This window comes from Panthera tigris, chromosome A2, assembly GCF_018350195.1.
Source record: "Panthera tigris isolate Pti1 chromosome A2, P.tigris_Pti1_mat1.1, whole genome shotgun sequence".
Lineage (NCBI taxonomy): Eukaryota > Metazoa > Chordata > Mammalia > Carnivora > Felidae > Panthera > Panthera tigris.
In genome coordinates this window covers 108,565,815-108,579,190 of record NC_056661.1, presented here as the reverse complement: position 1 = coordinate 108,579,190, position 13,376 = coordinate 108,565,815, and the positions used below count along the sequence as shown (strand labels likewise).

Sequence of the window (13,376 nt, the reverse complement as noted above, 5' to 3'; positions counted from 1 at the left end):
TTCAAAAATCTCACTTGCTTCAGGCATCACTTCCAATCTCATCTTATGGGATAAGTAGGAACAATGTTACGGTTGCCCAGGGCTCAATGTGGCATTGAAGGAGAGCAGACTATGCCACTCTTTGACATAAAGATTATTTTGAGCTGATTATTTTTTTAATGTTTATTTTTGAGAGAGAGCATGAGCAGGAGAGGGGCAGAGAGAGAGAGAGAGAGAGAGACAGGATCTTTGGATCTGTGCAGACAGCAGATAGCCCAATGTAGGCCTCTAACCATGAGATCATGACCTGAGCTGAAGTCAGACGCTCAACCAACTGAGCCACCCAGGCACCCCTTGAGCTGATTATTCTTGAAAAAAAGAGGACACAGGAGCAGTTCTGCAATGAGAGTAGAGGTTAATCCTTCTTTAAGGAAAATTTACATGTATAAAGGAAATACCTATATGTAAAGGTGTCTCCTTCTCTGCACCAGGAAGAGAATGACTCTAAATCACAAGAAAGGTAGCAATGTAGAAGTCACTGACCAAAACCCATTTTACAAGACGTGCCTTTGTTTACAGTGCTTTTCCTGTTAACCCCTGTAACTATCCTTCCCTCCAATTTCCACCTCCCAACACACACCCCTTTCTTTAGTCTTTAGCGAAAGACAGTATTTAAGATGATGTCTTGGGCTATCATGGGGAGTTTCTCAGTTTTCGGGGGGTATTTCCTATGTATACATAAGATATTCATGTTAATAAACCTGCTTTTCCCTTGTTGATCTGACTTTTCTTACACATGGTCTAAGACAAGAACTTGGAAGAGCAAAGGGAAAACTATTTTTCCTTCCTTACAGTACCATGGGAACTGCACAATTTGGTTTTCTTGTAAGATCACCCGGTCTTCCAGAGTCATAGAGGTGACACCACCACCAAATGCTCTAAAATTCTATATATCGACCATTTGCCCCCTTTCTTGGCCTAAAACCCATCGCCGTGACAATTACCAATAAAAGACTATATAGCACATAGAATGCAAGAACTTATGAACTGTCAATAACATGAAGGAACTTACATATTTTCCACAAATAAATACGAATGACTTCTCTTTTTTAAAAAACACTATGGAGAATTCTCACTGTGGAGAAAATATTAAACACTGAAACATTTCAAGAAAGAATGTGGGGAGGACTACCAGTAGACATCAATGCTGGGAGTTCATTTCCATGGCTAGATTATACACTACAATGGCAGGACTGGACTGTCGGTCAGAGCGAATAAAGCAATAAAGAAAACAATTCCATTTCACTGAATTCATTTAGCAATTCTTCCATTAATTTAATTGAAACATTCACACACAAAGAAAGGTTTCCATTCTTTAATTTTTTAACATAATCTACAGAACCACAATACTATTTCAAATTCAAATTATGTGAGCTCACATTCAAATATGCTTGGATTTGACGAGTTGCTGTCACAATACTGAGAAAATTCATGAAAAAGGTATTTAACAATTTGTAAGATAATCAAATATCTTTTTGCTACATGGGCCAATGCATTAATAGTAACTTGTTTAAAAACGCAGTCTTTTGGACTTCAAATTATTATAAAAGAATAAGAAGGTTACATAGCTAGACTTTCTCAATTTCCCAAACTCATTACATCTCGAAACCTGAAGCAAATGTTACACATCAGAACATTCATGAGACCATTTCTCCTTTGTACTTACCTATAAGAATCAAAAACTAAACCACACATTCCTAAAGACATAGCTATTTCTAGGCTACATTAGTGTAATCATAAAAGACTACTGGAACTAAATTATCACTTTTATGTTAACAATTTCCACAATACAGCGTTCCTAAAAAGACAACAACAAAAAAAAAATATGGGGGAATTTGGATTTCCCTTACTGAATTTAACCTAACAGAATTTCACCCTTTCTGGCTTTAATAAATGTCAACTCTTCTTTCCAGTAGGAACTATCTACACAGCACAGTGCTACATACAATTAATTATTCCAGTGAGATGTATATTTAGATTTACAATATGATCAACACAATCGTGCCATACAAAGTTTTTCTGCAGGTAAAAATGCTAAGAAAGGCCACAGTGGACAGTGCCAGACACTGTGAATACAGTAGATTACAGGTACCACTGAGGTTCAGAGGAGACCACGAGTATCTAATTTTTTTCAGCAATGGAAAAGGAAAACATTTAGAGAAACGTAAGAATAAAAATATATAATTCCACTGTCAATAATGTAACTTTTCAGATACTGCTTCCTTAAACAGGCAAATTAGCTGAACTTTAAGTTAGAGAAAGTGAACAAGATCAGAATATGAAAGATGTTCCTTGTTTTCGCATCAAAGGAATGCACTAGGATTAGCACGAGGATCTTTCTGGTTCCTGTATCTGTAGGTCAGCCAAACACCCAGGATCTGGAATGGAAGAAAAAAAAAAAAAAAAAAAGGAAAAGAAAAAGAAAGAGAAAGTAACAGTTGCATATATTTCTTCAGTGCATCAATACATAATTCTGGACCTCTGAAGCGCTTTGCATTATTTGTTCAAAGAGGAAGAGGTTTCTTTTTTCCTTTTAAAGTGTAGTGACTAGCCCAAATTAGAGGCCCTAAGAACAATTACTATGACTACTGTGGTAGGCCAAATAATGGCCTTCCACAGATGTCTGCAACATAATCCCCAGAACCTGACAGAATAGGTTACCTTACATGGTAACAGGGACTATGCAGATGTGATTGGGTTAAAAATCTTGAGACAGGGAGATTATGCGGGTGGGCTGGCTGATGTAATCATAAGAAGGAAGAAGGACAAACAAAATCAGAGTCACAGAGAAAGGGTGATGTGATGACAGATGCAGAGGGGACAGTCAGAGAAAGGATGCTGCACTGCTGCCTTCGACGATGGAGGCGAAGTCCACGTGCCGCCTTCAAAGATGGAGGCCACGGCCACAAGCTGCACACGTAGGAAGTTCTAGAGGCTGCCAAAGGCAAGGAAACAGACTCTCCCAGAAAGCCTCCAGAAGGAGTCTGCATTTGACACTTCTGACCTCTAGCAGCATAAAATCATAAACCCGTGTTGCTTGAAGCAACTCCAATCGTGGTTGTTAGAGCAGCACTAGGAACCTATTACAAACACTGAATTTTCTGGATAGCTAAAATATCACATATTCTGATAATTCAGAAACAAGCTGAGTTGAGGGAAAATTCAGCAGTAACAAAAACCCCACAGTAACAAATTTTGCTAATGGAGATCAATAAAAAATGTTACAATTCCTACCTCCCGAAGGGCACAAAGATCCGTAATTTTCGAAAAGTACTAAGTTGTTATTGTGCTGTTTCTTACACCAGGTTTACCAAAGCGTTAACCAACATAATTTTTTTTTTAATTAAGAAATGTGTTCATTCTGTTTCTGCCCTCTCAAAGTTGATTTACTTAAAATAATCAAAAATTCCTAGACTGAAAAGATATAAAAATTTAACGGAACAAAATGAATTTCAAATTATATTTTCCACTTTAGATCTGTAAAAACTTTTCACCTAAATTTTGTATATTTGACTTCATTACTACTCATGAGCCCTCTAAACTACTTCTAGAGAATTATGATCACTCCACAATTTTCTCCCTTACCACAATAATAACCCCGGTGTTGTTATAAAATTGACAACCAGCACTGATTAGTTACAACACGTAAGAGCTGATGGAACTACGATCGCTGAGGTGAATCAAGGAAAAATAAGTCTACTTTAAGGAAGTGGAAAGTTTGGGTTGAAATACATATGACAGGGAGAGAAAAGGAATTTACTTAACACACCAAGAGTACTTTGTGACATGCTCTGTTCTTCACACTTTACAAATTCAAACAACTTCCCAAACACCCTACTTGATGAGAACAATCATTATCCTTATTCCACCAGCAAAGGAACTGAGGCCAAGAGAGGCTAAATAACCGAGTGCGGGTCACACAGGTCATGAGTGCTAGAACCGTGGTTCAAACCCAGAGTGATGCTCTCAGTGTTTGTGGTTGTATGTGAAATCTGATGTGCTGAAGGCCATTCTCAGGCTTACATTCCACCTACCACTTCAACCAGGCTGGTTGTTACAATGCTGAAATATTTACACACCCGTTGTCAAAGAGCAACTCCGTGGACACCCCCCAACCCACCCAAGCATCATTTCCTTCACTCTGCCTCAGAAATGCTGCACATGGAAAGAGCTTTTGGTGAGAATTTTTGCGGTTTTAATTTTTTTTTTTTTTAATGTTTACTTATTTATTTTGAGAGAGAGAGGGAGAGACGGGAGGGCAGAAAAAGAGAATCCCAAGCACGCTCCTTGCTGTCATTGCAGAGCCCAACACAGGACTGGATCCTGCAAATCAGGAGATCATGACTTGAGCAGAAATCAAGAGTTGGATGCTAAACTGACTGAGCCACTCAGACGCCCCTTAAATATTCTGACTATCAGCCCTGGATATATGCCGATAGTGTATGTTACAGTTCTTAGGGGAAACAAAGCAAATGGGTAAAATTAGACCCTCATAATCGGAGGCCACATTTTACCAAAACTTAATTCCTCCAATTCAGCTGTGACAAAATGAGACAGTCTCTTCTTTTGCCTTATTATTGAGCCACTATCTCATCCCTCATTTCCAGGGAGTTTGGAAGGGAGGCCACACCCAAAGTGCAAAAAGATCAAAGTTAGATAATGGATTTTAAACTTACAAAGCTGCTTAAAATGATTTGAAGATTTTCAAGGGTAACTTTGACTAGAAGGGATCATGAACTCAGCTGATCCTAGAACCTACGTCTAGAATGGAGGTCACCAACATAGAAATTGTGTCATAAGCCTATATATTATGCTTTATGTTTATTTGTTAAATATAGAAAGACAAAAGGTAATATGCCAAAATATAAAGATTGGTATTTGTAATTTTAGTTAGTAAATACATGTAATTTTTCATCTTAATAATTTTCTGTATTTTCTACAGTTTCTACAAAGAACGTGTGCTAACTTTTTAACTTTGTTCTCAGATTCTAAATGTTTTTTTTAGGGTTTAAGTTTATTTTCAGCCATGATAAATAGTTCAAATCAAATCATTCTGTTTCACCTATGAGAGGAAATCATTGGTTCGGTTAGTTAGCCTCATCCCTATGATTCAGTGAAATACCGAATACAACAAAAAATTGAAAAGTGAGAGTACCCATAAAATATTTACTATCCAGAAAATATCATGTGGGATAAATTATTTTTAAAATCTCTAACCAGGTTTCAAAGGACATGGTATATAAAATATAAAGCAAGAGTCTATGAAAGAACAATGTCTTCTTAGCTCTTAGATACCTAAGACTCAAGAGTTTATATTCTTAACAGAAATGATAAACAAACAAACAAACAGTAGGAGGAGGGATGAATAGGTAGAACAGAGAAGACCTACAGGGCAGGACAGCAAAAAATATTCTGTATGATATTATAATGATGTAATTATAATACATGTCATTATACATTTGTCCAAACCATATGATGTACAAAAGTAAACCTTAACATAAACTATGGACTTTGAGTGATTATGATGTGTCATTGTGGGTTCATCAATTGTAACAATGTCCCACTGTGGTGAGTAATGGTGACAATGGAGGAGACTATGCATGCCTATCTAAGGGCAGGGATATATGGGAATCTCTGTACCTTTCTCCCAGTTTTGCTATGGACCAAAACCTGCTCCAAAAAAATAATAAATAAAGTCTGTTTTTAGAAAAAAAAATAGGTGGAGCGCCTGGGTGGCTCAGTCGGTTAAGTGTCTGACTTCGGCTCAGGTCATGATCTCGCAGTCTGTGAGTTCAAGCCCCACATCAGGCTCTCTGTGCTGACAGCTCAGAGCCTAGAGCCTGTTTCAGATTCTGTGTCTCCCTCTCTCTCTGACCCTCCTCCATTCATACTCTGTCTCTCTGTCTCAAAAAAAATAAATAAATAAACGTTAAAAAAATTAAAAAAAAATAGGCATAATTGAAGGTAGTGTAACCTGATGAGAAGAAAACGGAGCTGCTCAAAAGAATCAAATTCAGGGCACCCATGTGGCTCAGTTGGTTAAGCATCCAACTCTTGATTTCAGCTCAGGTCATGATCTCATGGTTTGTTTTTAAATAAACATTTAAAAAAAATAAAAAATAAATAAAGAATTAAATTTTCAAAATAAATCCCAAAATAAAAAGGAAACCAAGTAGCAAAATCCTGATAATTGTTGAATCTGGCTAATGGGGTAATGGAGATGGCTCATCCCGATTTTTTTCTATCTGTATTTTTAAGTTGTTTCATGGGGGAAAAAAAAATCATACTGATTAAAGGAAAGGAAGAAATAATGCACAGAATTGTTTTTAAACAATACATCAATTTTCTTTTCTGATGTCACAACCAACCCACTAGACAGCTCTTTCTTGAGAAAAAGTGAAACAGAAAAAATGCTTAGAATAGGAAGAGATGTCAGGGGAGACTTCTTTTAAAAAATGAATATTAACCTTGGTCTTTATCTCCACTTTGTAAATAACAGCCAAGTGTGAATTTTTTCTTCTCACGAGGAGAAAAAAAAGGAAACTGAAAACAATAAAATATATAACATATATACATGTATATAACATATAAATATATAATATATGTAATTATATTATATATACAATATATAATATATAGCACATATATAATGTGCTATAGGGGTGCCTGGGTGGCTCAGTCAGTTAAGTGCCTGATTCTTGATTTTGGCTCAGGTCATGATCTCACGGCTCATGAGTCTGAGCCCCATGTCAGGCTTTGCATTGACAGTGCTGAGCCTGTTGGGGATTCTCTCTCACTCTCTCAAAATAATGTATGAGTAAAAAAAAATTTGATACATATTGCCAACTCAGCTTTATCAAGAAATGTCCACAGAGACTGAGAATTTAATAAAGACGATGCAAAAGGAATTAGCATTCCTCTACAATTATCAAACAATATGAGTGTGGTTTTGCTTACAGACACATATATTATCTGTAACTGTATTAATATGAAAAATATATTAATACAAGTTATATAAATAAGAAATTAATAATACTGTTTACCTGTAGGTTTTGGAAGGCTAGGAACAATGGAGGATGGGTTTGGAAGGCAATTTTTCAAAGCTTATCTTTATATGTGTGTGTGTTATATACTATATATATTAAACAGTATGAATGTCTTACCTATTCCAAAATTTAAAATTATAACTTATCATACAACTCTATAAATAGAAGAGACTCTAGAAATAAACCAGTCCAAATTCATTTTATTAGTTCATTAAATTTTAAATGATTTAATGATGAAGCATCTCACCCTGTCTAAAGTTCATGCTAGATCTGTGAGGTCTTCTGATTTCAAGCCAGGGTTCAAACAATTATAATACTAAGTCTCAGTGAAAATATTCATCGATACATTCCAAAAGTTAAGGGCCATGCTAAGGTAAAATGTAATGCTCTCTTGCCATATAAAATGGAACCCTACGACAAAAGTGGAAAGATAGCGAGTTATTTGCACATACCTCTGTGAAGCTGAAGAAGAGGCCAATGCCACCAACAAATCTCAAAACCTCTCCAGCATATTTTCCTATTATTGGAGCACACAGTGAACATGGGTGGCTGCTTTTGACACAGCTCTGTATCAATTTAAAAAAAAAAAAAAGAGGACTTTTATTTCAAAGTACAGTTATAAAAAGCTGATAAAAATTGAACCCACATAAAAATGAGTGGCTGGAGTATTATATCCAGTCTGGGCCTTGGCTATTTAGTACTGTCCTAAATTCTTAGATGGCTCGCACGATTCCCACCCCCAGTGTACACACCTTGAGTAATCACCCCCCTTGACTGTGGATGGGATTTGTGAATACAATAGACAGTCACTCCCATGTTTGTAGTGTGTTACATAAGATATCATCTTAACAGAATGGAAATTATCAAGCTGACTTTGATGCTGCCATATTGTGAGAGCAAGAAAACGGGACCTAAGTCCTACAACCACCAGACAGACACCCAATTCTGCCAAGAACCCACTGAGCTTGCCAGAGGACCCTAGGCCTCTGATGAGACTGCAGCCTTGGCCAACAACTTAATTTCCCCCAAGGGAGATCCTAAGTGGAAGACCCAACTAAGCCACACTCACGCTTCTGACCCATGGAAACTGAGATAATACACGGGTGTTGTTCGTGTGTTCCACAGCAGTAGAAAGTTGATAATCCCATGAAAGAGGCCTCATTGAGGGACAAGCCAGTTCAGGGCTCAGAGAGATGTTATAGGAGTTTCCCCAAAATTTTAACACATGTGAACTTCCTAGGAGAGCTAAGCTCCAACTCTGACCTCATACAGGGGTCTGGCCTGGGACAACAGTATGGCTCTAATTTGTCCATTGCTAGCTCAGCTCCCACACAGAAGGAGCATGCAGTTGTAATGGGGAAGGAGGGAGGGAGGAAATAGGATCCACATATCCTTCCCCCACGACATTTAAATGGTTAAAAAGCACAATTTAGGAGAGACAGGTCTCCTCCCACTACCCTGATATGCTTCAAAACCAAGATATTTGTACGGCTCCTCTGCATCTTGAAGGCTGATGGGCTCTTACTTTTCTTTCACAACTTGTTTTAGGAAGAGTAGAATGGGAATGAATTAGGGGCAGGACCAGAAACATCTGTGTCTGGCAGGGCCATGGGATATTTAGCACTCTTAGCAGTAGATACTTGAGGACAAATGATACAATAATGTCCATGGTATATGTAAAGCATTTTAAAAATACAACTGAGCATCAGAAAATCCATTTATTTCATAGTAATCATTATTCATCTGTATGCAATACATCTCCAAAAAATACATTATGCTTTGTACTTACAGCCAGACAGGTGTCATTTGGGTTATAAGTTCGAAACCCGCAGCAATTTAAATTTCTCTGGATGTCATTTCGAGCACTTGCTGTATTGTTCCAACCAACTTCGAGAAGCTGACCCTAGAAAATGCATTAGTATATGCATTAAAATGAGTTATCCCTGGACAAAATGTATAAAGCTAGAGACTGCAACTTTTAATACTGAGAGTATCTAAAATAAATACTCTTTGGAAGACCATTAGAAGTTTTCAAAGGGCAAGAACTGAATCTGCAACAAAAATTAAAGCACTGTGTCTATCCCAAGAATGAAAAGTCTCAATTTTTACATGCATTTTTTAAAAAAGCACTGAGTTCAAAAAATTCTCAGACTGAAACAAGACAAATTTTCCATTGCCCCAGAGATCCTTAGTCTTTTACCAACTAGAGTTTGGAAAGCGTAGTTGTGAGAATGGAATCACAAATGTTTCACTGCATAATGGTGGGGAAAGACTGGGTGAACATCTTTTAGTAGTAGCACTTTTTACCCAGGGAAGGCAAAATTCTACTTCGAGGATGCAAAAAATAGCAACACCTGATGGTGTCTCAGGGCGCCAATCAGCCCCACGAAGGCAATCGGGAACAAAAGATGTTAGGTATGTGGAGTGAAATGCCATTCTGAGCAAGAAGTTACTTTATATTCCAATCATTTCTCCCCCTTTTTTCTTGCACACCCTATGTGGCCTAACAAAGCTGGAGATAAATGCCTTTGCTTACCTGTTGCTCCTCGTTCAGGGCTAAGCAAGCACATGATACAGAAAACTGAACAACGAATACGAGTAAGAGAATAATCATGTACTGAGAACTGAAGTTAAGGCATTTCTTGATACTCTTAAAATAATATAAAATAGAGGTACTGACAACATCAGAATGTACTAGAAGGGATTCAATCAGAAAACAGAACAAATGGCACCTAGAGAAAGTTCAAAAAGAAGACACACGATTGTTATTTTCATTAATACACTGTAGGTATAAGTTCATAATAAAAAATACTAATATTTAACTAACAGCTGATATACCAGAACTTCATTTATATTATAATAAACATTTTTACATGTATAAAACAAGAAATAAGTATAGATAAACATACGTAAGATTTCTTACTATTAAATCTAAAAAAACAATCACTGAAAATCTCAACCAAATATTAACCTTCTAGAAAGGGTCTATAGGTCACTGAATCAGTTCAACGGAACTTTGAATTTGCAACACATAAAGAGGACTATACTGAACTCTCAGAATACACTCTTCACGATGTGAAAAGGAGAAAATGGAAACATACGAACATACAGTAATTTCACTGTTAAGAAACATTCCTAATGTTGATTACACAAAAAATTGTTGTGATTACACAACAAATACACATAGGGCATGCTAGGAGTTGCTATCTGGCAATTAATTTCCTAATGATAATTCCAAATCCGTTGTAAGTTATCGAAAGAATAATCAATAAAGGTAAGAACAAATTCAATTGGGGTAAAAATTTGGCTTTTAAAAAAGGATACAAAAAAAAGCAACACCTGATGGTGTTTTACAGCTCCAATCAGCCCCACCAAGGCAATCAGGAACAGGAAAATGCCCACTGCAATGACGACGCCGACCACCCGGAGGCTGGAAATCAGCCCGAAACCAATGCCCCATGCGGCGATTCCAATTAGCAACAGACTAACCAACTGCAAAAACAACCAAAAGGGCCAGGGATGGGGTAGGGGAAAAAGGAAAGAGAAACAGGGGAGAAAAACATCAATTTATAGAATAATATCAAGAACATTTTTCAGTATCTTGCAAATGACTGCTCATACTCAATACTAGAATACACCCAAATCTTAGTAGATAATGTTGTTTTAACAAATCAGTCATGCTTTAAAAAAACTAATAATAATCTATGAAATTATTACGGAGAGTCAGAGGTCATCTGGTTTACTAATAAGCTCTATATGATTTCTCCCTACGCTTTTGAAATAATGGCATATGAAGAACTTATCAATGCCAATACATCTCAGTCCAACATGTTGATTTCTTCACATGGTAATCACTTATGTTTCCTTCAAAGCCCAGTTGCACTGTAACCTTCCCCATCCCTAATAAACTCTGTTCTTTAAATATGGTTCTACTGTTCCCTTGAACACACTCACATTCTGTCGCCAAGCCTGTCTCTCCTGGGAGACTCAGAGCACCTTGAGAATGGGCCCCCATCTTCTTACCTGTCTATATCCCTGAAACCTATCTCAGAACCCAGGCCTTATGAACAGTCCAAAATTTCTCAAGGAACTGTTGAAAATAACTTCTTTAGATGTCATTATGTATTCTATTTGAATTCAGACAGTGAAAGATCATTAAAACTCTTAGGACAAAAACAGTGTAAGAGACTTGCACTATTTTGAGTAAAATGGCATTGTGAGCAAGAAGAAATTATTTTACATTCTAATCATTTACTCATAAAATAAAATCAAGTGAAGAGGTAAGTGAAACTTACCTGTAAAACTCAAAGTTACAATTACTTCTTTAAAAGAGCAAATAAAGAGCATGCCTTAGAAAGATTATGATGAACTGATAGAAGATAAAGCTCAAACAGGTATGTGGGAGGGGTGGGGTCGCTGTTGTGGGGCAGGAAGGAGACAGTATCTTCAATTCAATTGGGAGCCAACCATTTCTTGGAGCAGGTGACAGTGTAATACAATTGAGAGGAATCAAAATACATAAAATCATAAAATATACTCCTAGCACCATTTCAAGACCCAATAAAATTTGTTTTGAAATATAAATCAACAGTCACTCAAATGGATTTTTATTCAAATATTTTATTTTCCATATGTAAATACAGTTTATTAACACAAATTTTAAATATCCTGGTATCTAAAAATTCTTACACGTGTCGAGACACAAGCAAAGCTGCCAAACATTGACAAATAGGACACCTATTTGTATTTTTATCCATTTATCATAAAGCAGAACTTGAGAAGGAAAGAAATGGTGTGCAGTGTGACAGAACCAAGTTAGGGAGATACATGGACTCGGTGTTCTCCACTGCAGTTATTATACACAAAAAGCTTTTGTCTTCAGAGGTTGAAGAAGAAGGAAGAAATTCTCAAAAACTTTGCCATCCAGAAGTTGCTTGGTCCCTCTCTCGTTTTCTCCAGTTCTCCTATCAGCAAGGCCGTTTGCTTCTGTCTTGTTTTTATCACCTCTCTTACCATCTTCTCAGGACCTCAGGCTATCTTGGACTGAGAAAAAATCTTCTACTCCATCACCAGTGAGCTTATTTCTGACTCTAAGGTATCCAAATATAACACATTTCCTTCCACAAGGTATGGAACGAGGGGAGTTGATGAAGGGACAGCCCTTTGCCTTGCCTATACTCAGCATCCTCACTGCATCGTGGGACCCAACACTTCAGATGCTCCACATTTGCAACACATCACAGTAACCTGCTGTATCAGTCAGGGTTAGCCAAAGCAAGAGAACCAATAGGATATATATTTAGAAATAGAGATGTATTTTAAGGAATTGGCTCATGCAGTTGTGGGGACAGCATGTCCATAATTTGTAGGACAAGGACAGCAGGTTGATAATTCAGGCAGGCTTTCTATGATACAGTCTTGAGGCAGAAATCTGTCTTCTTTAAGAAACCTTAGTCTTGGGGTGCCTGGGTGGCCCAGTCAGTTAAGTGTCTGAGTCTTGGTTTTGGCTCAAGTTATAATCTCGCGGGGTTTGTAAGTTCGAGCCCGCGTCAGACTCGTGCTGGCAGTATGAAGCTTGTTTGGGATTCTCTCTCTCTCTCCCTGTCTCTCTGCCCTATACCCCACTCACGCCGTCTCTGTCTCTCTCAAATAAATAAACATTAAAAAAAAAAAGAAGAAGAAGAAGAAAAAGAAAAGAAAGAAATCTTGGGTTTTGTTCTTAAGGTTTCCAACTGATTGGATGAGGCACACCACAATGGGGTAATCTGCTTTACTTAAAGTCAATTCAGTGTAAATGTTAAATCTAAAAAGTGCCTTCAAATCAATAGATACACTAGCCTTCAATCAAATATTTGGGCACCATAGCCTGGACGTGACACATAAAATAACCATCACACTTCCCAACTTCAGTTCCTAGGTATGATGCCTATTTCCTAATTCAATTAAATTTGGAAGCGGGTTTATCACTCTCTAATTCTTTGAGTCTTAGAGCCAAAAAGATCAGAAGCATGAATAATAGAATAATTACACTTCTTCTAACCCCCTAGTTTGTTTTTTTTTTTTTAATTTTTTTTAATGTGTATTTATTTTTGAGACAGAGAGAGACAGAGCATGAACGGGGAAGGGTCAGAGAGAGAGGGAGACACAGAATCCGAAGCAGGCTCCAGGCTCTGAGCTGTCAGCACAGAGCCCGACGCGGGGCTTGAACTCACGGACCATGAGATCACGACCTAAGCCGAAGTCGGACGCTTAACCGACTGAGCCACCCAGGCGCCCCACTAACCTCCTAGT

The 13,376-nt window shown here is 37.5% G+C and overlaps 1 protein-coding gene across 1 annotated transcript in view; it reads right to left on the bottom strand.

Moving 5' to 3' along the window:
* Nucleotides 1–1,333: 1,333 nt before the first annotated feature.
* TSPAN13 (tetraspanin 13) overlaps nt 1,334–13,376 on the bottom strand; it is a 31,973-nt gene continuing 19,930 nt past the window's right edge. Inside the window, exons 2-6 of the mRNA XM_007089081.2 lie at nt 10,410–10,577; nt 9,622–9,702; nt 8,875–8,988; nt 7,538–7,651; nt 1,334–2,417 (exon numbers count right to left, since the gene is read on the bottom strand). Of these exons, the coding sequence (XP_007089143.1) occupies nt 2,343–2,417; nt 7,538–7,651; nt 8,875–8,988; nt 9,622–9,702; nt 10,410–10,577 (552 nt within the window). The 3' untranslated portion in view covers nt 1,334–2,342. The remainder of the gene's footprint in view (nt 2,418–7,537; nt 7,652–8,874; nt 8,989–9,621; nt 9,703–10,409; nt 10,578–13,376) is intronic.